This window comes from Siphateles boraxobius, unplaced genomic scaffold (assembly GCF_051911475.1).
Source record: "Siphateles boraxobius isolate OS27281-9 unplaced genomic scaffold, OSU_SipBor_1 5, whole genome shotgun sequence".
In the NCBI taxonomy this organism is placed as follows: domain Eukaryota; kingdom Metazoa; phylum Chordata; class Actinopteri; order Cypriniformes; family Leuciscidae; genus Siphateles; species Siphateles boraxobius.
The window spans coordinates 34993913-35020000 of NW_027509141.1; the positions used below are offsets into that span (position 1 = coordinate 34993913).

The following is a 26088-nucleotide window of genomic DNA, read 5'->3' on the forward strand; positions in this document are numbered from 1 at the left end:
TCGCTATGATTTAAATGCTAAAGATTCTTATTGTTATTTCTTATTGTGTGTTTACTGAAAATATAAAATAATAAAGTCATTATAAAAACAATTTTAATCCAACACTTTCATTCAAACCTAAAGTCCAATTAAAACTTAAACTCTTTCTCTAGTTCCAAGCGGAGTTAAGTGAACATTATCTCCTGCCAACTCTTAAGCAAACACACATCCTGCCAAACTAATTAGTGCTTTATAACTATAGGGCTCAGTAAACCTATTAAGTATTGATTGGGTCACAAAGGGGGGTTTCACTGAGGGGGGCTTTATATTTGCATTTGAGTCACTTTCAGCATTTACAGCACTTGCACAGTTTTGCATGTTTGAAAGGAAGTTTTTTTTTAAACTATAATATAATTTAATTTAATACAATAATGGCTAATATAATATATTTGTATGTTAATTTGCATGCATGTGTTGTGAACATTTGAAAACACTTGGTGGCGCTGTTGTATTTGATTTTGCTCGGAAATAGTACTTTTTTTAAAATTTGTTACAAAATAGTCTATTTTCTTTCATTTGTTATAAATAGTTTTTTAAAACAAAAAAACAAACTAATTTATTCTATACTATCTTTGTCATTATATAATGTATAATATTACAGTAACCTACATAAAGTAATGTTAAAAAATTTCTCCCAGGAAGAGACAAAAATGTATAATTTGTCCAGAATATTAAAGCATATGTTCAAATTGGCAATGCCACATATGTTAACAGTTATATACATATATATATATATATATATATATATATATATATATATATATATATATATTACAAATATGTAAACACACATACACACACATATATCAAACCAGTATAATGCCCCAGACAGCTTTTATGATGCATTCATAATGCAGGGCCAGCATAATATATATATATATATATATATATATATTCAAAGGGAAATTTTTGGATATGTATTAATAACTGTAAACATATGTGACATTGCCCTAAGAAAATACCGTAGTCAACATTTGAAGTGGATCAAAACCTTTCATCAAAGTTTTACGTGAATTTTGAACAATACCCGTTCTTGTCTTAGGACGACTTTGATGAACTTTTTTGATCCACTTTAAATGTTGACTACTGTATATATTATGCTGGCCCTGCATTATGAATGCATCATAAAAGCTGTTTGGGGCATTGCTGGTTTGATCTTTGAAAAGCAGGATCTTTTGATGCGTGTCAGGAACAGAAGCGGAGCTGAAAGAGGATCTGGGTGTATCTGTGCAGACAGCGGCTCAAATGCACCGGATTCTTTGGCCTCCAGGTTTCTGTCTTTGATCTGAAACAGGATAGTTGGATGCACATTATGGCTGTTGGCTACAAGAGCTGAAGAGCCAAATGTTCTGTCTTTCTCCAGCATTTGAGACATTGCCAGCAATAGAAACCAATATTTTCCAGGTGATGCATGTTTTCTTGACTGCTAACACTTAAAGCTGAATCTATTGGTTCAAAACCCTAAAACCTTACTTCAACTCTCACAACGCCATTCACCTTTTGTTCTAATTTGAAGTCTCTGACTCTGGAAACTGTTGTCTGGCACCTGCTCGCAGCCATATTTCATGCATTCGCTGGGTTTTGTGTGTCATCTGAAACCAAGGTTTGATTTGAGGGAAGAGAATATTATTTTATGTGTTTGGTTTTGTCATAGAAGTTTGTGAAGAACAAACACACACACACACACACACACACACACACACACACACACACACACACACACACACACACACACACACACACACACACACACACACACACACACACACACACACACACACACACAGAAGTACAAACCGGTGTCATTTTGAGATTATTTCTAGATTCAAGAAAATGGTTTATTCTTTAAACAAAATGTGTTGAAAATCGAGATTAACACATTCAACAAACAACCACTGGTGCAATAATAACCTATCCAGTGACCTCCATACTGGTAACAGATTGTTCATATTTCACTAATGTGTCAATCATCCACTATGATTACACACTCATCTAACATACTTCAGGTGTCTCACGTGTTTCAAGCGTGTCATAACAGGGTGTGAATGAATCTCGCACCCTAACCTAAAATTATAGTACAATGAAATATGCCAGTGTGTCTATCACTGTAAAAACAAACATGGTTTCATTATGAAATATGAAAAATCTGTCTAAGGGTACAGGTACACATTGGTTATAATCAGACGATCACACAACTTTTTGTACTATTTTTGCAGCATTCTGCACACATTATACTAATATACTATATAAGCTGGATGATCTATTAGCCTACATTTATATATAGCCTACTCTGGATGCAAAATGATAAGGTCATATGGCAACATATAACATTCTGGCGTTTGGAACATGAATGGTTGTATAAAATTATATTTAAAAAAAGTCATTTTGGATTATGAAGCACAGCACATAAATCAGGTAATCAGGTTATTTCATAAATACAGAACATTTGCATACACTGGAGAAAGAGTTGCATGTTAATATGTGATAACAGAACACTCTAAAAAATGCTGGGTTGTTTCAACCCAAATTTGGGTCAAATATGGACAAACCAAACTATTAGGTTAAAAAATGTATTAAAATTTGAACCCAACGGCTAGGTTTGTCCATATTTGACCCAGATTTGGGTTGAAACAACCCAGCATTTTTAGTCACTGAATAATGCATGCAACATATGAATAAATAAATAAACTAAGATGACAGAGACTGGAATGAGATGATAATAAAAGTTCAAATTTCTATTATCTAAAGTCCTATTGAGAGAAGTAATTACTGCATACTAATATGCTAAATAAAGTCAGTATATTAATCAGTTCCAAACATAGACCTAGTAGCTCACTGCATTTGGGGATGTAGTATATGCTTTAAATACTGCATAAACAGTAGGCTACGATTGGAATGGCAGTATGCTGTTGTTTGCACACACACACACACACACACACACACACACACACACACACACACACACACACAGAGAGAGAGAGAGAGAGAGAGAGAGAGAGCTCCACCTTGTGTGGCTCGTGAACCTCCTCCTCAATCCTCGGCTGAAATCGTGCGATTTCATTCTCATCAGTGGAGCTTCATGGACGGGCAGGAATGGCTGGATCACGGAGACTTGTTCATTTGTTCACGGCTTTATGCGTGTTTATGTGCTGCAACGCCTCGGTGAACGGAGGGAAGAGAGGAAACATGGAGAAATGCAACTACAAGGTAAAGAGACGCATTTCACTGAAATCTGTAAAACACGTCGCGTGCGATATTTCTGTCAGAGACACGAGCTGAAAACACGAACAAGTAGAGTCATGTCACGTTACCTCAGAAGAACATTTAAAGCTCTTAATAATGGAGTTTGAGCTTTAAACAACAGGATTCAACAACTATGATGAATTATTGATCAATAGTGTATGGTTTTGTGTTGGAAGTGAAACTACACGTATCCGAAAGGATCGACTACCTTTATTTGTAGGGCAGATGTTGTATGTTTATTGAGGTGTACTCTTTAAAATAAAGGTCTGATATCATAGGAAGACATTTTAACTTTCTCCAATCTTTGTTTCGGTACTTTAATTTAGCAGGTCCATTATCTGTTTGACAAGTTATTGTAAAACAGTCTGACACTAAGTTGTTGGTTTGTTGCTGGTCTGAGATGGTCTACAAACTAAAACCAAAACTACCAGCTAAGACTGATTTTCTTTTTTGTTTATTCTGTTTATTCTCTAGTTCTCCAGAAAAGCATTAAACAGAGAACCTGAAGAAACTGTTATGCAACTTTTGTTACTTCTAAAGAAGCATACAGCCAATAAAAGCTAAAGGATCTTTATTTTTAAGATTGCACCTGTTTGACTCGTGCTGTGTTTTTTAAAGTTAACTTGTTCTTCACTCTCTGGAAGTCTTGAGCAAACACTGTTCATCCGGACAGGAGCATTGAGCTTTGGGAAATGGCCTTTTAGGAGGTCAGATGTGTGAATGAGTCTCTCGGGAAGGTCTATTGTTGCTAGAGTTGACCTGTTGATGCTTTTGTGAATGGATTTGAATGGAGGTTGTAGACTGGAGATCACTATGGGAAGATAGAAATGAAAAGGCTTCACAGATTTTCATTTAAGCGTTCAGTTGAATTTGCTTCCTTTTATAGGCATTGTACAAGTCCAAAACATGTTCTGAACAACATAAAACTGCATTATGTAACACAGGAAGCCATAATGTGCACTTTAATGGTTTAATCTTTTGGATTTTATAGTTTTATAGAAACTCTAACTTTAACTTTAAAGTTTAACTATAACTTTTAGAAACTTTATAGAAACTTATAGTTTTATAGAAGCAGTTGTGTTAATGTAAACAACTGCTTCATTAATGAAAATACTGTAAAATGCAACTGTATACATGTGCAACTGCATACATACAGTAAATGCACCTGTTTTGCAAGAGCAGTTGTTTAGTTATTTGCCTATAGATGACTTTTATGAGTAAGTTTCCAATGAGGTGCATGTTTTAAAGCACTATTTTGAGAATTTGAAATGTTATTTAGCTGATTATGTTAAGGGAGTTCTGTACTAATTAGACAAGTAGTTAATGTGCAGTGAAAAACAATTTCCATTTTTAAAGAGATATGACTTTTTTCCTTTTTAAATGAGTATCAAGTAAGGAAGGTGACAAAAGATGATTCAAAAAATGAATGTGGCTGTAATACGAGACTCTCCACACGTCCATGTTGTGTTGGTAGTGTTTGTCTTCGTCTTTTCTTCCTGTTGTTGGGCCGTGTCTGGGTAGTTTGCTGGTGACAGACGGGCTATTGACGGACAGATTGCCCTCAATCTCATTGTCTTATAGTGGCAGAGCTGCTTTGAACTCATTTCCCATAGGAAGTGTGTGCTCTATTAAAATTCTTTGGCATTTCCTTTTAGGAAGCACAGATCACCTCCCTCCACTGCTACATCAAAGCCGTCCTGTTGAGAGAAACACTTCAGGTGTAAATGACTTGTGTGTTCTTGTGGGCCGTTATGACGCCTGAGCTTATACATGGTTGAACTTCTTACTTTTTAAATGTGACAGACTTCATTAATACAATCTCACAGTAAATGAACAATTGTGAAATTGTCCATTTTTATATGCAAATTTTTGTACATTAAGAAGTTGTGCTTTTGCTTGCTTTCTGTGTTTTAATGCTCCTTTTGGCTCTTTAACACGATTTTGCTCTACTATTGCTCATATGGTTTAGTAGTTTGCTGAGATCTCTAAGTTGTAAACTTTGGTGTGTAATCTATCCCTGCTGTGTTTGTGCTATAAATGTGAATTATGCCTATATAAACAGCTTTACAGCAATGTTTATAATATCTGAAAGGGTTAGTTCACCCAAAAAGGAAAATTGTATCATCATTTATCAGTGGTGGACAGTAAAAAAAATGTTTTTACTTTTTTTTTACTGTACTTGTTACTACACTATGATTCACGAATGAACTGATTCCTTCCAATTAACCTGATGAATTAGTTAACAAATCATACTGAACGATTCCTTTGTGAATCAAATTGATCTGATTACAGCTGTTCTCAAGTCAAGAATACACTGATTCAGTGATCTGATAAAAATGAGCCAAGAACCAGGATATCTATAGTATTTTTGTTTTTGGGTGAGTGAACTTAACCCTTTTATTTCTTCATGCTTTAATGCTCGTTCACACTGATAACTATAGCCATAATAACTATTAGCGTCCACACCAGCGGTTGATATTGTTCTGTTAATAACACGCTGAAGTTTTGTCGTCTGCCACTTTAAATGGTCAAGCTCTTTAGAGCAAGATTGATTCTGATTGGCTGTCAATGTTTTTATCGTTCATCAGCTGGAACAACATTTTTTGAAAGTGATTCCAACTATATTGTTCGTCTATGCCTTTATCATTATAGTTGTGGAGTGAACTCTGCTATTTTATATTTAGAATGTTTTTTTTTTTACTATATCTTTATCGTTAGTATGAATGAGCAATTAAAATCACATTTTAGGAGAGTAGAGCTGGGCAATAATAAAACAGTTTACATTTTGCCACGATATTAACAATCACACAGGTGAGGTTTGCTATATAGTATATATTCTTTTATAAGAGTACTGTATGTATGCAGGTAAAGTAGGATATATATATCCAACTTTTAATATTGCCTATAGAGGAGAGCGAGCTATTATTTTTCAATGCAATCAGACATAAAGTTGGCCAAAAAAACTTGACATAGGTCATTAAACAATAACCTAGAAAAGTATGTTTTACATGCAAACACCACTCACATTATCATAAAGCATAAGTTTTTATTTAAGATGCAAAAAATGTGATTGCATGTTGTTTCTGTCGAGAGTTTACTTTCTGTCTTTTAGCATTGATTCCTGATTTTTGACGGCTTGGCCGGCACCCAGATCAGGTTAAGACAAAAGAAGATATTTCAATTGGCCTCTGAGCTTTGCCGGGCTCCAGCCGAGGGGCCAGGAGGCTCAATTGGATCTCCAATGGGGGCCTGTTGGACTCGGATTAAAGTGGTTGTTCTCTCCGGAAGTCCCAGGCCTCTCGGCTCAATGGCATCCATGCCTTCAGCTTTCCAATGAGCTCTGTGAGAAATCCCTCTGCCAGAGAATCGTTTAAGTCGAGAGAAATGAGCCTAACTTTCCTCTCCTTCCTCTAAAGCCCTATATCTCTGTTAAAGAAATAACGGAATTCATTACGGGACAGATATTACTGGCAGTGTTCAGCAAAAGTCCCGTCCCCGTCCATCTGGTTGTGCTCTCTTAATGTGCTGAGAGTGAATCAGCCAAACCTCAGACTTCAGCAAGCATCTTGAAACCGTTTCCAGCGAGGTTTCTGGGGGTGCGACGCGGCAGGCGATTAGCATCGGGGGAGCCTGTGCTTTTCATGTACAAACCTCAAATGTGTGTTCAAGGGAATCGCCATGATTAATATTCAACTTGAAACTACGTATAGCTCACTGTTCATTCGGCACTCAAGTAAATGTTTTGCAGAGAGCGTATTTATTTGTTCCCCTATAGAACTTTAAAACAGTAGTTCACTAAAATCATTAGTCTTTATTTACTCGCCATAATGTGGTTCTAAACCAGTTTGAATAATATTATGAATATCGTTGACTCTTTGACAAATTGCATTTCCTTGTAAGTCTCTTTGAATAAACGCATCTGCTAAATGCATTAATGTAAATGACTTTCTGCTGTGAAAAACAAAATAAGCTTTTAGCCAAAATCCAAGGAAATGAATGTCTATAAAGCCAGTTAATATGGTCCATACGACTTGTGCGCTATATTTCAAGTGTTTTGATTCATATGAGGAACGAACCCCAAAAAAGTCGATACTGTTTCCATCCTGTATCTCTAAAATCTCATTTGCAGTTGCATTTGTCAAAGCATCACGATTTGATCATGTGAAAATCAATGGCACGATGCCTCAAAAGACAACATTTTATCACAAGCTTGAGTTCATTGACAACCTGTCTATGAACCTCACACAAAGCTGTTATATCACATGGATTTATGTTGCTTATTTTATTTGCATTTCAGAAGTATAAATCTACTTCTATTGTGTGGAAAAGAACACTGTGAACATTCTGCTAAACATCATTTTAATAATAATAATAATAATACAGGGTTGGAGTAATTTGTGAACTATTTCTTTAATCGAAAAAGTCAAACTAATCTTGACCTTAAGCAATAATATCAGAGAAGATTTTAAGACATGTGATTTAAAACGTGCTTATATGGATATAATACATTTCTTTTTATGTTCCAGTGTTTTAAAAAACAAACATATTCTTAAGAGTATCCGCTATAACTGGCTTTGTTCGTTCTCAGTCTTGCAGGTGCTTCACGTGTTATTTTTACCCTCAAACGGAAGCAGTCGGATGAGAAATGTTTATAAACCAGAAGGACTCTCATTGGTGGTCTTGACAACTGATCTGTATCTGGCGCTTAGTTACGGCTCAGAAAAATGAAATAACCCAGCTTCAGTCTAATATACTCGATCAAATTAAAACAAAAGCATAATGTCTTTGTTTTACTTTATACAAGCAGAATCCCGGCCAAGACCTTGCTTTATTACTGTGGTCCGGGGATCTAATAAGTGCATGAGTGCATATATGGGCCGCCTTTTTCCATTTCTGTGTGTGTTTTTCAAAAGAGCCCTCACACTTTGGGTCCTTGTTCTCGTAACATCTGTTTGAGGATGAATGATGGGGAAGGGGGTGTGTTTGAGAGAGAATGAAAAGGGGGGTGAGATCTGAGTTATTTCTGTGCCATCTTAAGGGTGCATTGAAAACCATCCAAGCAGCTCGTCACCTTGGAGGCTGTGTCTTGTGTTGCGCTGGGAAAATCCCTGGTTGGCTAGCTCTGAATCGGCCCGGTTCGCTGAACCGCTTTGAATTCTGGGACGGAGGTCTTTGAGTAGTGACACTTCTTTTGACCGGACGAGTGCTCCTGCCGCTCTTCTGAATGGCAGGATGTCGCTGGTAAACTTAGGTATGTTAAAAGTGAATTAAGAGTTGGGACGCTCTGTTCAGATCGGTTGGGGGCCTGTGATTGGTCAGTGATTTTTCTGCTCTCAGTCTAAAGAAGTTGGTCAGGCCTGCATGTGTTTTCAGAATCAGTAGTGAAGGGTTCGACTAACTACTTATATCTGAATGATTTTATGGTAAATAATTAATATATTTAAACAAGTAAACATATATACAAGTATGTTGTAAATGTTGAATTATTTTAATTAATTAATTTAATATTATATATATATAATTGATTATTTAATATTATATAATGATATATGTATATACAATTTTATTTATTTAATTATTTTTGTTATTTAATGATATACAGATATATAGATTAATAATTATAAAACTATTTTGGTCTTTAGATTAGGGTCCAATTCTCTAACTAACTATTAACTATGACTTTTGCCTCAATAAACTCTTAATTACTGCTTATTAATAGTTAGCAAGGTAGTTGTTAAGTTTAGGAATTTAGGATTACGGGATGTAGAATATTGTCATGTTGAAAAAGGCATTAATATGTGCTTTATAAGTACTAATAAGCAACTAGTTAATAGTGAGAATTAGATCCTAAACTAAAGTGTTGTTACCATTATTTTATTTATACATAATCATGTTTTTTTAAATCCACTTAAACACTTTAAAAATGCACGTTGTGTGTGTGTGTATATATATATATATATATATATATATATATATATATATATTGTATATTGACTATTTAATTGTTTACTTATTTATTTAATATTATATATACTGTGGTAAACATTACTATTTCTGCCCCACATCTATTCATAACTAACCATGAAACAAGTAAAATGCTGAAATAAACCATGCAAAATATAATTATTTGTAATATGGCAATAAAATGTCTCCTAAACTTAATACAGAACAAATTTGACCATTTATGTATGCTATTGGAGCTTGCACTTAAACCTCGTACAGTTGTCGATGCTCAGGCGAGCCCGAGGGCAGTAACTCGAGTCCGTTTGCATTGCAGAGAGACTCGATCTGCGGTCAAACCCAGTTCCTCCTCCCTGCCGCCCCACAGACTGAAGTCATTACAATCAATTAACTGCTCTTTGCTCCGGCCTAATCAAGGATCTGGTCCAGAGAAACTTCCTGCCTGTAGGTTTCAGGCAATGATTTGAGATTATACAGTGTCTGTGCTTTACAGGGTGAAGTATGTGTCGGCCTCTGAGCTCTGCGGTGGATGCATCTTTAAGTCCCCTGTTTTAAAACCACAGTTTATATGTGTTATCACTGATCTTTTTTAAGCTATAATGAAGTCCAGAGTGTCCTGAAGTCGTCAAGTTACAGAATCACAATGTAAATCACATTAGATTGACGTAACTATTAGATTCAAAGTCAAAAATGACCTTATTTACTTACTTAATGCACATTCTTGGTCATCATACACTTTTAAAAAGAACCATTTTAGGTTTCATCCAAGAAACTTTCAGCGAACAGTTCTTTAAAAAAGTTTTCTAGAACTTTTTAATAATCTAAAGAACCTTTTACCACTAAAAATAACTTTTTGTTCAATGGAAAGGTTCCATCAGGGGCTTTCACACCGGAGGAACATTTTCATAGTTCCTATATTAGCGAAAGTACCCGCTTTTTGGCGTTTTCACACCGCATGAACTGGGAACGATTTTAGTTATATGAACGTCTTTATTAGCTCCTCCTTCAGAGTAGGATCTAACCCAGCACAATAGGAGTTACCAGTAATGCGTTACAAAAGTAATGCATTACAGTAACGTATTACTTTTTGCTGTAATGCAGTAGTGTAAGGCATTACAAATCAATTTTCAGTGCTTGCGTTACAACACACTTTTAGCCCAAAATTTTATTGTGAAAAAAACCCAGAGAGACATTACCGAATTAAAAATGCAAGTAACTTTTTACCTGTGTCCAAGTTAGTAAATAAACACTAAATGACAGCTTCTGATATATTTGTATAGCAGATTTATTTCATTCATCTCCCTCTTGCTGGTGTAGCTTTGCATTGTGTGACAGTGAAGGCGTGTTTAGGACGGGTTTTACTGGAGTGATTTCAGGCTCTGTCTGGCCAGTGGAAAAGCGGCTAATGGTATAGTTGGCAGAAGACTGTATATTCGCGAGATGGACGTATGCTAATTACTTTGAGTTTGTCAGAGATAAGTTGTCTTGAGTCTTCACTTTGCCAATTATTTGCTGTATTATTAGTAGCCTGGATAGCACACAGTCATTATGCTACATCATATCGCCTTCTACTGGATGTAAAATGCTTTGTTTGTCATTTTAGAATGGGAAGTTCTACTTCTGTAGTTATTTTGGTGAAAGTAACTCAAAAGTTATACAGGAGTAATATAAAGCATTACAATTCTGAGACAGTAATATTGTAAGGTAAAGAATTACTTTTAAATAACTAGAGATGCAACGATTGATCGGCTGGTGACCGGAATTGGCCAATTTTCACGATTTTCGGCGTGCATGTTAATCAATGAGTGCGTTCACACCGAGAGCAGGAGCGTTGCGTGATCAGCAGTGAAGCGGGTTTCGGCGCCGAGTCTATTTTTGCAGCGCTGCTCGCGCTCAAATAAAGTGAAAGCACACTTTTGATGGACAAAATAAATATGATTTCACACAAAAAGTGCCCAAAATGCACAGAATTTGCATGTCTGGTGTGTTTTAACAAGAACTGGAGTAGGCTATGTCAGAAAAGAAAATGAATTTTCTTTTTGAAATGAACACATTTTTTTTGTTGGATTTTGGATGTGAAAAGAACGAAATGACACTTCACTTTCGATGTGTGTGAATTTCCCACACCAGGAGTTATTTATATAGTTCTATTTTATAGCGATTACTGCTCAAAAAATGTTCTATGCAAAATGTAAAATGTTCTGCTGAAGAAAAGAGAAAATAAATATTTGTGTGTGTGTGTGTGTGCTGTAAAGTGGTTAGAAAAAATGAAATCAGAATCTGCTAAAATCGGTATCGGCAGGTCAAACTCAGTCAAAAATCGTAAATCGGAATCGGCCTAGAAAATTGTAATCGTTGCATCTCTATAAATAGCAGTAACAAGTAATCTATAATGTATCACAGTTTGGAAGTAACTTGCACAACACTACCAGTGCGCGTAAGCGGCCAATCAGGCACCCGCCATTTTTAAAAAGCCATCCGAAACACACAGTTTATATTTACTCCATGAACATGGAAAACGTTATAGATGGACAGATGCCGAAGTCTAGACACTTCTCAGTCGTTACGCTAAGTAGGAAATCCAAAGTGGCTTTAAAGGGACCAACCGAAACGTGATTATGTATTTCTGCTCAGCTGTGCATCAACCACACAGCAAGCGATATAATAGTTTTTCGTATACAGTTTACTTTGTTTGTTTAACAGTTCTACGTAATAACTTATCACATAGGGCTTTTAAACAGAATGTAAACTAATGAAGATGGAGAATGTGAGAGCTGTGTGCTCAGGCTAATCCGCTCTCAGCGCTGTCCAAATAAATCTCAGCCGCGCTGTCAAAATAAAAGTCCCACACAATAAAATAATAAATAAATAAAATTATAAATTAAAATAATTATAATAGGAAATATTAATTAAATAAACATATCTCCTAACTAAAAATACACAATCATAGAGTATAAAATGGAGTCCATTCTAAGGTGACTTTCTTTTCAGCTGACATAAAAAGGCTTGTGAACTCTGTTTCATGTTGAATTCAAGAGTCACTGTACTTAATAAGTCAGATTGAACACATAGGTGTTTTCCAAAACGTGAAAGAAGTAAAACTAATGCAACAGCCTGTGTAATTGAGCGTGTGCATCTAAAAGCTCCTGCGTTCACTGTGTTTGGGGCTCTGGTTGATTACGAGGGGCTCTGTGCCTCAGGCCGAGAGGTTATTCAGCATGTGATCGCCTCTCTTGTGTCTCATCCCTCGTTCTTGGCACAGCCTCTGTGTTTTCCATTAGAGCCGCGAGATGATCTTCCCTTCTCTTCCTCTTCTTCATGGTCATGCAGTTCTGGAAGCCTCTGGGCAGCGGTGCATTCTTAAAGCATGAAACCCAAAACTTCAAATCCCACAAGCCTCTGTCCTCCCTGTGAAGACATTCATTGTTTGTTAATGTCATCCGGCAGGTCATTCTTGGCCGTGTCTTTTCTCGGTGTGCGTTGTATCGCTGCTTGTTCTCGCAGGGCAGACACACAATGTCTGTTTTATTAGCGCAAACTATTAATCCAGGCCTATAGAAGTGCAAATGAAAGCACTTTTTGAGGATGGGTTTCTCTCGTGTTGTTCGGCGTCTGAGAGCACGTCTGGGCTTGTTTCTGCCTGCTGTGTTTTCATCCTGTTCAAGTATTGGGAATTTCAAACGATTATAAAAACAAGATGTGATAACAAAGGAGCAGGAATCCAAACAACAGAGATCTCGAAACTGAAGTGGATGTGTTTAAATACGTGTTTATTCATTTCTATTATAGGGATTCTCAAACGTATTTGTCAGTTAAACCTCTAAACCTGTTATTTCAATAGTTTAACAACGTTCATGGTTTTCTGATGTTGATTAATAGTCACATGATATGCATGTAAACATATATAATATTGAATAATTATTTAATATGTGTTTTATGTTGATTATTTTAAATGATTTGTTTATTTGTATATTTTATTTTAATTTTACATTGATTTTTAAATATTTAGTGAGTGTTTTATTTATTTATTTATTTATTTATAATTTAATTATATTTATTTTTTATTTGATTTATTTTTGCATTACATTTTGTATGATTTTATTTCATTTTTAAGTTATTTTAATTTTACATTGATTTATAAATATTTAGTAAGTGTTTTAGAATTATTTATTCATTTAACTTTTACTTTTTTATGATTTAATTAACTATTAGCTTTTCATCATGAACCCAGTTTGGAAAACCCCTGATCTATACATCAAAAATAAAATTACCCCATAAAATGTGAAGGAATAGTTAATTCATAAATGAATATTCTGTCATAATTTACTTGTTGAAGATGTTTAGCAGGATGTTCACGCTGCTTTTTTAACATGCTATATCCCAAGCCATATAATATTTTTGTGCAAGAAACAGACCAAAATATGTCATATTATAAAACTTAGGACATGATTCTCTCTGAAACTTAATCACAATATGTTGTTTCTCATTATCAGGAAACACGTTTTGTTCATTATGATTGTGAAATCCATTTATGTTTAATTTTTAAGCTGGCTGTATCCCAGCGGATATGAATCCTGCAGATGTTCGGGACCTTTGCCACGTGTTGAATGGCAGTGCAGGTCAACTGTGCACAAGTTCACAAATCAGTTTATGATGGTTCAGAGGCCAGATCTTTCCAGGGAATTGTATGGTTGCATGTGTTAAACACTGATCTCAGACATTTATCATGACTTCTTTCTTCAGATTTTGTGTGTTTTTTTTAAAGAAAAGGCTGGTCCTGTATCAGTGGGTTGAGTTAAGCGCTACCTAGATGTTTTGGGGCTGGAAAATCCATTAGCTGTATGTAAGTTCACTGTCTGTTAAACACATGAGTGTGATCTACATGTGCTCATCACACTTTACACACTCCCTCTGGAGAGCTTGGCGCATGAAATAAGTTACAAACAGAAAAGAACAGCTTATTGAACTTTTGTATATGTGTTTTTGTTGAGTATCATAATTGATACATCAGGCTTTTGATTGATTGATTGATTGATATCTGTAAATAATAATGGTAAAAAAAAAAAAAAAACAGATGAACAACAAAATTTTCCTGTCCTTAAAAAAAATGTACAAAAAGGAGTAGGAAAAGGTAAAACTTAAGATCTTTTATGGCTCATTTAGTAGTGAGAATATGGAGGGAAAACACCTCAATATCATTCAGAGGCCCAAACTGAGTAAAAACAAGCATTTTGATGCAGATGCTGATTTTATATGGCCAGCAAGTGAGATGAAATTCTGATGCTTGTAATGTAAATCAATGATCTTTAGAAAAGTATAACAGACTACTAACATAAAATGCATATATGCCTGAGAGATGAACACATAAATAATCCTCAGGAGCCTGAAGATCATATTTGAGACTCGCATTTGATCATGATTTTTCCTAAAATGATATATGGATAATTAATTCAGTCCAGTATGTGTTTACATTTTGTGTATGTGAGGGGAAGTGCACCTCAACTGTGCTCTGTTTACGAAAATGAGCTGCTTAAGTTCCTCAGAGCGAATGTAATGGCATATGGGAGCGTTTTTGTGAGCGAATGGGCTGGGAAGACAGGAAAGACATTAAGGGGAGCAGACTGAAGCCCTCCAGCTTTTGACCCTTCATCAGATATTACCTCTCTGACCTGCCCATCCGGTTCCTCTTTAGGCTGAGAGTTGAAAGTTTTAGGTACTTGATCAGAACCAATTCAGTGTTTCATGTAGTTGTGTTGAACGCATTTGTTATGTCTTTAGTTTTGACTGCAGCACTGAAGCTGACATGATGAAAGCAGTCTGTGCAAAGAGTTACATGACCACTGTCACTGAAGCTACGTCTACATTAATCCGGAAACATTTGAAAACGGCGTTTTCGTTTAAAAACGGCGTTTTCGTTTAAAAACGGCGTTATCGTTTAAAAACGCCCTCCGTCCACACTAGCGTCCACACAAAATGCCTGAAAACTTTAAATTCACCTTACTGCGCATGCGTAAAACCTCACTAATGGCGCTTTTCCATTACCAGTACCAGCTCGACTCGACTCGACTCGCCTTGGCTCGCCTCGACTCGGCTCGCTTTTCGTTCCGTTTTCCATTGCAGAAAGTATCGCCACAAATAGTACCCGGTCGTCATAGCGACGCCTTTCGTTCCTCGTTGCCCCATCAAGCTCTCGCTGGATCCTCTCTTCGGCAACCAAACAAAGGAATGTCTGCACCTCCTCGTTTGACCACGGCGTATTCTTCCGAGTTGCCATAATAATAGTAGTAAGTTTAGTAACTATCTCTGGCTAAACTATTTAAAAAAGGCAGGGTTATTCTGGATACTCCATCTGGCGCGTGCAATGATGACGCAGTGAATAGTGACGATTCTCTCTGACCAATCAGCAGTCGGCATTGTTTTCACGTCACATTTTAGTATCGCCTTAGCTCGCTTAGAACCTCGCCGGAGGTGGTACGAAAAAAAGTACCCGAAAGCAGGTACAGGTACAACTTTTACACAGTGGAAAACCAAACAAAGGCGAGTCGAGTCGAGTCGAGCCGAGCCAAGGCGAGCTGGTACTGTGTAGTGGAAAAGCGCCATTAAGCTCACTGAGATGATACAGATGGACAAATAAATAATAAAGTTATCGTGCAATTCTTCTAACAGGATCATTTTTTTAGCAAATTTTCATTCAGTGATACGTTCAGGTCGCACTCACTCACTATTATATGATTGGTCTAAAACTGCTCTCATGTTTTGAAAAATGTGAGTACATTTTCTGTCATCTTTGCAGGGCTGTGATATAAAGAGTGTACAAAGTTACATATTTAAGCAACAGTGAATAATACATAAAAGGCACCGGTATAAACATGAATATCTATGGGTTTAATATGCGTCACATGACTAAACTTGCGTCATCGTTTTTAAATACCTGTTTTGACACTCGCTACAACGCAGAAATTGCGTTTTCAAATTTATCCAGTTTGGAGAGCGTTTTCATTAATAAAAACGTCGTCTCAGTGTGGATGGAAGGCCAAAACGTAGAGAAAAAGATGCGTTTTCAAACGAAAACTTACTATTAGTGTGGACAAGGCCTTATTTTCTTCTCGTGCAGGATGTTTGTAGCCGTTGTTGAGTTGCAGACGTGCTTTGAGATGACCGTAATTACACAGATGAAGAAAGCTGATACCTGCTCATTAATGCCACATGATCACCTGCAGCTTTAGGGGCGGCAGCCGGAAACACGCCACATGAAACTCAATCTGGATCTATGTTTGTTTTTGATGTCAAGAAGACAAAAACATATAGTTTTTATGCAAGTTAGCAATGCAAGATTATACGTCAGGTTACACTATCACTCTACCTTGGTACCGGCACAGTGAAGTTTAAACACAGACTCCTCAAGACAAACAAAAGTCACAAATCCCCAGGTTTCGTGAGACACAAATACATTAGAAAGTTACACATAAAGGTGATTAATAACAACGGCCCGATAGCAAACACAACGTTGATTGTCCAAGAAAATGACTCTTTTTGGAATATGAAATTGGAGACACGAGGAAATGAGAAACGTGTGTTCGAGCTCTGCTGAGCTAGGCTGTGGTCAGATTTGTCAACGCCAATGTAAAAAGGTGCTTGTTTCCTTTGTTTGGACATTGGGGAAGAGTTTTCATCGGATTTCACTGATTCAAGTGGTTTTGTCAAGGAAGAAATCTGAATTTGTTGTAAATAGAGTTTTATTATTAATGACATTTTAAATAAATATATATGTACAATAATTAAATGTATAAAATATACAGGTGAACCTCGAAAAATTTGAATATCGTGCAAAAGTTATAATTTTTATGATTATGGCTTACAGCTTATGAAAAACCCAAATTCAAAATATCAGAAAATTAGAATACTCCATGAAATCAATAAAAAAAGAATTTTAAATACAGAAATGTCGGCCCTCTGAAAAGTACGATCATGCATATGTATATAGTTATGTATACTAAATGTATTAGTTTCACCTTTTAATTTGAATTCCTGAAATACATGAACTTTTGCACGATATTAAAATTTTTCGAGTTTCTCCTATATAATTCGTTCAATTAAAAATGTTCTAATTTTTATAATAATTTTTATTATAATAATAGAATTTAGAACTTCTGTGTCTTTTGCAGGACAAGACTTGTGTTGGATTAGTTGCATTGTTCGTAGATGACAAACTTAAATGTCAGTTTGCTATAAGCACTTACTAAAGAGTAGAGCTGCACGATTATTCGTTAAAAGATCACAATCTCGATTCAAACACCCACGCAATCTTATTCCTAAATGACAACGAGACGCCTGTGTCTGTTAAACCTTTGACAAAATCACACCGGAATATTCAGATTTGCATTGTCTGCTGTTGTCACAGCTTCTCAAACTATCTTTTTAACCACACAGTATTGTTATTTCGGTGTTACCTAACTTAAAATGATCTCATAAGTGTACTGGGATACTGGGATTTAAACACTGATGTCTATGGTAGAGATTAAAATAGAGCAAATCACCTTTTGAAAGTAACTTAAAATCTTTTTAAAAAACGATTGTATCGATTACATCGTTACACCAGTAGGTGGCGACAAGTGACTGTTAAACAAATGTATTTATCGTTGAATCATTCACTAATGAAATTTGTTCAAAAACGCTGATTCATTCAGTAATAAAACAAGTGAAGAATTCACGTGTCAGTGAATCATTAATTCAAACCGATTTAAAAAAATAATTAAACATTTTTAAATAGACCACCGCAATTGACATTTTGTCAGAACTTCTAGTAAATTTCATGTTATTTTGTTAAAGTTGTCTGTTCAAAGACGTGAGAGAATCGTGATCTCTATGTGATTCTCAGTTTATCCAGAATCATGCAGCTCTACTAAAGAGCTATTTGGTTTTTGGTTAATATTGCATAAATCTTTCAGAGTAAGACCAGTAGCATGTATTAAACCAAATAGGGTGTATTTTGTAAAATAAAGTCAATTTTGACTTTCTGTTCCCCGTCACAACATTGCAAATCAAGCCAGCGCGTATCTTGCTTTGTTCTTTCTTTTATATTCCAAGTAATTTGTTGGACAAACAGTGAGAAGTGGTCTGTTTGTTTTCACAGCACTGAGAAACAAGCCCCTCGAGAGCAGCTCTGCGTTCTCAGATCAGCGAGATCTGAAGCTCAATATCATAAGTGCATGTAAGACAAACACAATGATGGAGAGCGGCTGCTGGAGACTCTGACCCCTTTTAACTTTACAGCGCTCGACAGCCGCTCTCCTGCGCTGGATTTATCACAGCGGAGAAGACCTCTTCCTTTATCCCACTAGGTCTCCAACATGCAATATATAGTTAATGCATGCAAAATAAATGTGCATAAATATGTCTGGAGTTTTAGTAGATTTTTACAAAATCGAAATTGCAATATTGTGTGTTTTTCAGAGTGTAGCGCAATTTCATTTACACGCCCAACTTTGCAAACGCTGTGAGGTTACGTCCCTTGCATTTGATAACAACTCGTACACATGCATTTGACCACATTTTTAATGCGGAAAAGTTTGCAAACCTGTTGCCAACAAAGTATAAGCTTTAAACCTCCAGTTTTGCATTAAGGGTTTGTTTACACGACACCAGTTTCAACTAAAAACGTAAAACTAAATGCGTTTTGGGGGCCTGAAAATGTTTTTGAAAATGATACAAATAAACTACAAAAAAACAGAGTTTGTGAAAACAGTGACATCATGCACACGCATGTTACATATTCAGTCTATTGGTGCGTAGTGTTTCTTTACAAAGTGACATCGCCAACTACTGGCCTGGCTTGAATAATACAGAATTTTTAGTCGTTTTCACAGATATCTAATATGCTTTGTCAACATTGTCGTCCCAAATCATGCAGCAAGTTTTACTCTCAGGTTACACTGAAATGCTGTTTTCTGCCATTTACTTGTCAAGTCAGCCTCATTTATATAGCGCTTTTAACAATGTAGATTGTTTCAAAGCAGCTTTTTACAGAGATAAACATATAATTTAAGGTAACAGACATTGGTTTGGTTTTATAGTGGTTCTTGAATAGTGTTATTTCCAGCTAAAGTTAGTTTTGATTGATTCCGTCGAAATGGTAATTTGTTATTGTGATATTTATTCATGAAGTTTATTCATCTGGGATCCATACGAGGCAGATCGTGTCTTGTACATATGTACCAGTCTATTCTGATAAACGGGGGGAATTTGTAAAGCAAGCACAGAGATGCAGTTCACGCGTAATCCTAACCAATGCCACTGGGTAATCCAGTAAATTCTCTGGATAGGGAGATTAGTTACCCCCCCCCTCCTGGTCCTAGGCCAAAGAATAGCAGCAGTGTCCTTCTGATTGATCATGTCTGGTCAGATATCCCATCATGCACTATCTACCCTTCAGCAAATAGGAACTGATAGCGTGCATGCTCATTTTCCATGCAAGGGGCAAAATCCCAGAAGGCTGCATTTCCTCAAGAGTCGGGTGGGAGAAGATTCAAGCGGTGAAGGATCAAACAAATAGCTGCCCTTTGAAAAAAGTGTGGTCTGCTGTGTTTGCTGTTGTCTCCATATGGGTTACAGCTAATTGGGTTCTTAAGAAGAACCATCTACACTTGTAACATAGCTGGCAGTGTTCTCATTAAATTAGCTTCATGTGTGAGGTTAGATGCCAAAGCACAAGTCAAACCAGGTACTTTTAAGGCGAGGAACACTCTGCTCTGATTATGTGTGTCGGGAATTGCTTTATATTGTGAAAAGTTAACATTTCAGAATCGGAATTAAAATGCAAAAAAAAATTGGCGTTGGAACGATTCTCACAGTAACACTTTATAATATAGTCTCATTTTTAAGATAATGCAGTAACTAACACATATCTTAGCATTTATTAACCTTAGTGTTACAAATTTGTTCATGTTAGTTCAGAGTGCATTAACTAATGTTAACAGATACAGATTTTTATTTTAAAAATGTATTAGTAAAAAACAAGATTAGATGCTGTAGAAGTATTGTTCATTATGTAACTAATGTTAACAAGACTGAAATAGTAAAACATACTCCAGTAATATTTGGTTTAAAAAATATTTTTGTGCCCTTGTACAAAATGCATTATATCTTTCATAAATAATTATAATCCAAGTTAAAAGGCATTATAATATTTGCAGATTCTTGTCACATCTGAAATTGGTTTGTCATGTGTTTTAATGTATTATACTTTCATAATAAGTGAGTATTAAAACTGTGGTTACGATTATTCACGAGACCATACAGTACATTATAAGCTGCGTAAAAAAGCATAATTAATGCGTTAAAATACTTTTATAATGCATTACATATAAAGGCTTTAAGTAAAGTGTTATCATAATTTTTTTATATTGTACAGTAGGATTTAACTAACATGCTCTCTGACGAGAACTCAGTCTTTTGTGAAAACATAAAAGGTAATGAATGCATAAAAGATGCCCATGCTGTGAAGTTTTCTCCTCGTTTCGGATGATATAATTACTGTTATTATTCATATGGAAGGTGGAACACCTGGTTAGATCAGCCTTTGGTGTTTAACAGGAAACACGTACCCCTTCACCTGCCGTCACCCTGTTCAGACACGCTCGTATCCCTGATCCCGCACAATAGCAGCTTAATCTCCATGATGGCTTCTTCTATTGCCCTGCCAGGTGCGTGTGTGTGACCAGAGGACGGTTCAAATTAATCTTCATTCTTCTTGTTCATCAAACTCTTACTATGGCAGTAGCATGACACATTTGATATGCATCATGATGTATTAATACTGTTCAAACATTTGGGTTTTAGTAAGAAATGTTTGAGCAAGGATGCATTAAATGAATCAAAAGTGTCAGTAAAGACATTTATGATGTTACAAAAGATTTTATTTCGAATCAATGTTGTTCTTTAGAACTTTCTATTCAACAAAGTATACTGGAAAATAAAAATGTATCAGTTTCCACAAAAATATAAAGCAGCACGACTGTTTTCAACATTAATAATATTCATAAATCGTAATAAAAAGTATTATCGGTGGTTATTTTTCTTATGTATATGTGCTTACTGTTGTCTAGATGTGTGTTTCGGTACATGCATATTATATGCGTTTGCTTTGTTTAGGGATGAGTGCGCCACCTTTGGAGAGTCTTGTATGTGTATGTGTTTTTAATTTTGTTTGTTATTTTCTATTTGACTGCTGTTGTAAGGTCAATGTCAATTTCTTTATTTGGATTCGAGGACCCCCTCGAAAACGAGATGGTTCATCTCAAGGGGTTATTCCTCCTCAATAACTAAATGTCAAATAAATGTTTCAAGAGGAGCAAATCATCATATTATACTGATTTCTGAAGGATCATGTGACACTGAAGACTGGAGTAATGATGCTGAAAATTCAGCTTTGATCACAGGAATAAATTACATTTTGATGTATATTCACATAGAAAACAGTTATTTAAAACTGTAATAATATTTCACTTTTTACTGTATTTTTAATCAAATTAATGCAGCTTTGAGCTTTTTACTTACCCCAAACTTTTGAACACCAGTATATATTATTGTACAGTTGTATTTGCACAGTACATCAAGGTATATCATGATGATACTGACTAAAAACAAGTTACTGACATGATGTATGATGGTTTTTGGTACTTTATTTTGTTAGTGTGGGGCTGCAAAATCAGCTTTCAAAGGATAGCTATGGTGAACAGTAATTGTAGTTACTATAGTACATGATTAGAAAAACATTGCATTATGGTACATGTCCAGAAAACCACAGTAACGCATGCAATATCATGCTTTAAGTTTTACCATGGTATTTTTTGTATTGGTAGATTGGTCTTGACTTGAGTCATTGTGTGTTCTCTTAATTTCCACGGTGCGTTTAATGACCCCGGTCATTAAACAAAAGGCACACAGTCTTCCCTCTTTTACAATCACTTAATAAGGCCTAATAAAGCGTGGGGACCCTTGTTTGACCGGGGTCTGACCTCCTTGTTTTACCTCACGGGCAACATTTCTGCTCATTTGCCACATGGGATGCTGCAAGTTTATGGGCCCCATCGCAGCACCCCCGGCCCAAACTGTCCATTTGAAGTTTTAGGATGCCAAATGACTGCTGGGGCCATTAGCACGACGAGGGCCGAGACGTCAGAGCGAGCGCTGAAGGTCTTCCAGCCCCGGCTCCTCTCAGCGGGACCAACGGCCCACAGGCACACGGGGAACGAGAGGAGGAGGTTTGCTGCTTGTTGAGGAAGGTCGTAAAAGGGTGTCGGGGAGAGTGTGACAGACTTGTTAGGAGGAATGTGTCACAAACACTCATTCGCACATAGGCCCCATCCACACTACTGCGTTTTAGTTTAGAAACGGAGAGTTAAAACAAATACCATCTCCAGCGTTTTAGCTGCGTATTAGAACTGATCTCCGTCCAGATTAAAACGACTGAAAACGCGGATCACGTGACCATTCACCTACACTGGGCGTGCGTGTGCCGGTGTAAACGGGGAACAGATTGACTATTCCTCAGATTTCGCTGAGGTTGATAAGTGCCGATCTGGAAAGTTTTCACACCATTCCTCAGGAACCACAACTTCATTGATAAAATTATTTATCTGTAGGGCTCGAGTGAGTTCACTAGTGTAACAGCGCAGCGCTTCCGTGTTGTACGTCACACGCATCACACACATGACCAGCGTCGGCCAATAGTGAGCCTACGTGTGACGTACAACACAGAAGCGCTGCGCTGTTACACTAGTGAACTCTCTCGACGCCCACAGAGAAGGAAATCAATAGTTGAAATAAAGTTGTTATTTTTGGGGGGGTTTTGCGCACAAAAAGTATTCTCGTCGCTTGATAAACTTAAGATTGAGCCACTGTAGTGACTTGGACTATTTTAACAATGTCTTTAAAAACTTTTCTGGGCCGGCAAGTTTCAATCCCTTAGAAGCCTATGGAGGAGTGATCCAGCTCTCAGATTTAATCAAAAATATCTCAATTCGTGTTCGGAAGATGAACGAAGGTCTTACGGGGTTGAACAACATGAGGGAGAGTAATTACTGACAGAGTTTTCATTTGTGGGTGAACTATCCCTTTAAATCGTGCACATGAATGTCTAGCGTGGCTCTGAGAGGTGTGAGTCTGTGGTCAGAATCCCTCCTCTGATCATCTGCAGGTGTGTAACAGTCTCAACAGCAGATGTCTGTGTGTGTGCGTGACCCTCAGGACCCTGCTGGGCCCTCGGTGTTAAAACAACCCCAGGACAGCATGGCAGGAGCCATTAGTGCGGCTCTAAAGCTGCTGGCTTTCTCACTTTATCCTGGTGCTAAATGAGGAATCAGCCGGTCTCCCCCTTCTTCTGCACGCAGTAAATGCTTTCTTGCTACCTAAAATCTCTGGCTTTAAAAGCGAGGCCAAGGGCTATGAGTCAAATTAGTTTATGCTTTCATTCCCCTCAGTTCATTAACTGCAGCATTAAACCTTCAGGAAAGTTTTCCCAGTGATGTTTTTTCCACAAATGCTCCTGGATATTATGATCAGGAACTAAGTTCTTTATGGGGAAATGTGAAGGAAAATGCTAATACTTAGTGTTAGAGGTTTGTCTAAATCACAAACACTAAAAATAATCCATAGAAAACTAGAAAAAGCTTTTTGATTGGTTATGCTCTATATATTCGTGGTGTCCTCCATGTGGTCTGTCTGTTTCAGTGTCATTTTACTATTATTTATCCGCTATTGTATTTTTTTATTATTATATTTAAAAGAGCTTTTTTAAATTTTCTATAATTTATAATTATAATTTTTGTTTAATTTTAGTCATTTTGGTATGTGCTTTTGTCATTTTTATTATTTTTATTACTATTACTATTTGGGTGTATTTTTTTTTCGGTTTTAGTTTTTATTGATTTCCAGTTAGTAATTTTAGTGCTTCAACTTAAACTAAAATTAGACGCGTCTTTGGCAACTAAATTTAGTTTAAGATTTATAATATTTATATTTTATTTGATTAATATAATACTAATAAACAGTATTTTTTTTATATGTATAAGTTTTCCTTTTATTTGTATTTTTTTGTTTAATTAAGAATTTTTTGAGTAATTATTTTTAATATTACTCTTTAAGGTTAATTTATTTTTATTTGAGCTTCTCTTTTCTTTTTTAGTTCAGTTTAAGTTTTTATTTTTGTCCAGTTTGTGATTTTAGTCCTTCAACTTCTAAAATGTAATTATTATTTTTTTTTTTAGTTCAGCTTTATTTCAAGTAACAAACATGCAGTTTTAGTTTTTACTCTAATAACCTTGGTCTGTTTGTCTGGAGTTGTACATCTGGTCCAGGTATGGTGTGAGCGAGGCTCCGGGGTCAAGAGGTCACGCCCTCATCAGTGTACATCCTGTGGAAATGAGGCAGAGGATGTCATTAAGACAGATTAGTCAAAGTCTTGAGCATATGTTGAGTAGTTTACTCACACCATTTTAGTAGCAGCTCACTGATGGTTTTGCATTAATTGTGAATTAGGTAGTTTGCTGCATTATTTTTAGTCCATAAATCTGCTCACTTATCCTTTCAAACTGCAATTTGGAAGCAGTTTCCCACATATTATTCACGCAATCAGCCGTTCTGCATAGTTTATTCTAATGTAAGCAAAATATCATTGACATTTACTGGATTGGCAGCGGAGAAGTAGTTTTGAAATAGTTTTTACATGCACACGCTGAAGTCTTCTGTCATGTTTATCTTTGGTTATGTGATTGTTGAGGTTTCCAGAAGAGCGTTTAGGAAAACTGGATGATTTATGTGTTTGGAGAAAGAAATTGATTGTACGGGGAGTAGAGATGCTCCAGCTCGGGATAGAAACAGATCTGCATTGAAAATTGCATTCCCAGAGTGAACCAAACAGGTGCGTGGTGTGTCAATCCAATTTATGATCCAACTTTTGAGGTTTATTTGTTTTGTTTTGACAGTTCTTTCTTTTTACAGGGTAAAAATAACTAGAAAATCATAGGCCAGCATTATTATTTTTCCATAAAGGTACTCTAAAAATGTTTGCACTCAGAAATTGCTAGTAAATTTCATAATTAATTATAAAGGAACGGCAAGTAACACATAGGATTAAACCAGAAATTTTGAAGTAGAAAGACTGAAATAGTATAACAATCTTTGTTTTATTTACAACTTCGAAAATCATTTTTTTTACTGTTTCCTGGATAAGTTTAAAAAAAAAATGTTGTGCAATATCTAAGTTTTACTTTGGGAACCTGTATTGCATCCAAATATAAACTATGTAAAGTACAAATTGTGTGCCCCATATAATCATTATAGTCAAAATGAAGATTCTTGTTGATGTTAAAATTTCAACATTAGGCAATGATTATCATGTGATGATTGTTGTGCTTTGTTAAACAATAAAGAACAACAGACCTTTTAAAGTATTTTAAAGTATGCATGTTAACTCTCATCTCTTGGGTGGGAGTGAATTGTCTCGTCCTGCCATGTCAAACAACTTCCTTTATCCCAGATAACTCCAGGAATACGATAAGATCTGTGAAGATACACACAAGAGCACTGTGGCCTCATGAACAAGGCCTCTTTAGTGTCGCTCCACGTCTGCGAACACCCTTCACCCCGTGTCTTTATTTGATAATCCATATTTTATGTATCTTCCTTTCTGTTTTTCCACATCCGCCCTGATCTGGCACGCTGATTACAGAGCTCTCGAGTCTGTCTGGTTCTGTCACGCAAGCGTATTTGTTTTGACTTCTTCTTTATACACCTTAAAGCGCTGCTCTCGAGTCGCCGTAACCCCCTCATTATCTCACCTGAGTT

General features: G+C 36.2%; 1 protein-coding gene across 1 annotated transcript in view; it reads left to right on the forward strand.

The window, feature by feature from the left end:
* Positions 1-2992: 2992 nt before the first annotated feature.
* The window catches only part of il17rd (interleukin 17 receptor D), a 42191-nt gene continuing 19095 nt past the window's right edge, over positions 2993-26088 (forward strand). The window contains exon 1 of the mRNA XM_077204213.1: positions 2993-3246. Within this exon, the coding sequence (XP_077060328.1) occupies positions 3133-3246 (114 nt within the window). The 5' untranslated portion in view covers positions 2993-3132. The remainder of the gene's footprint in view (positions 3247-26088) is intronic.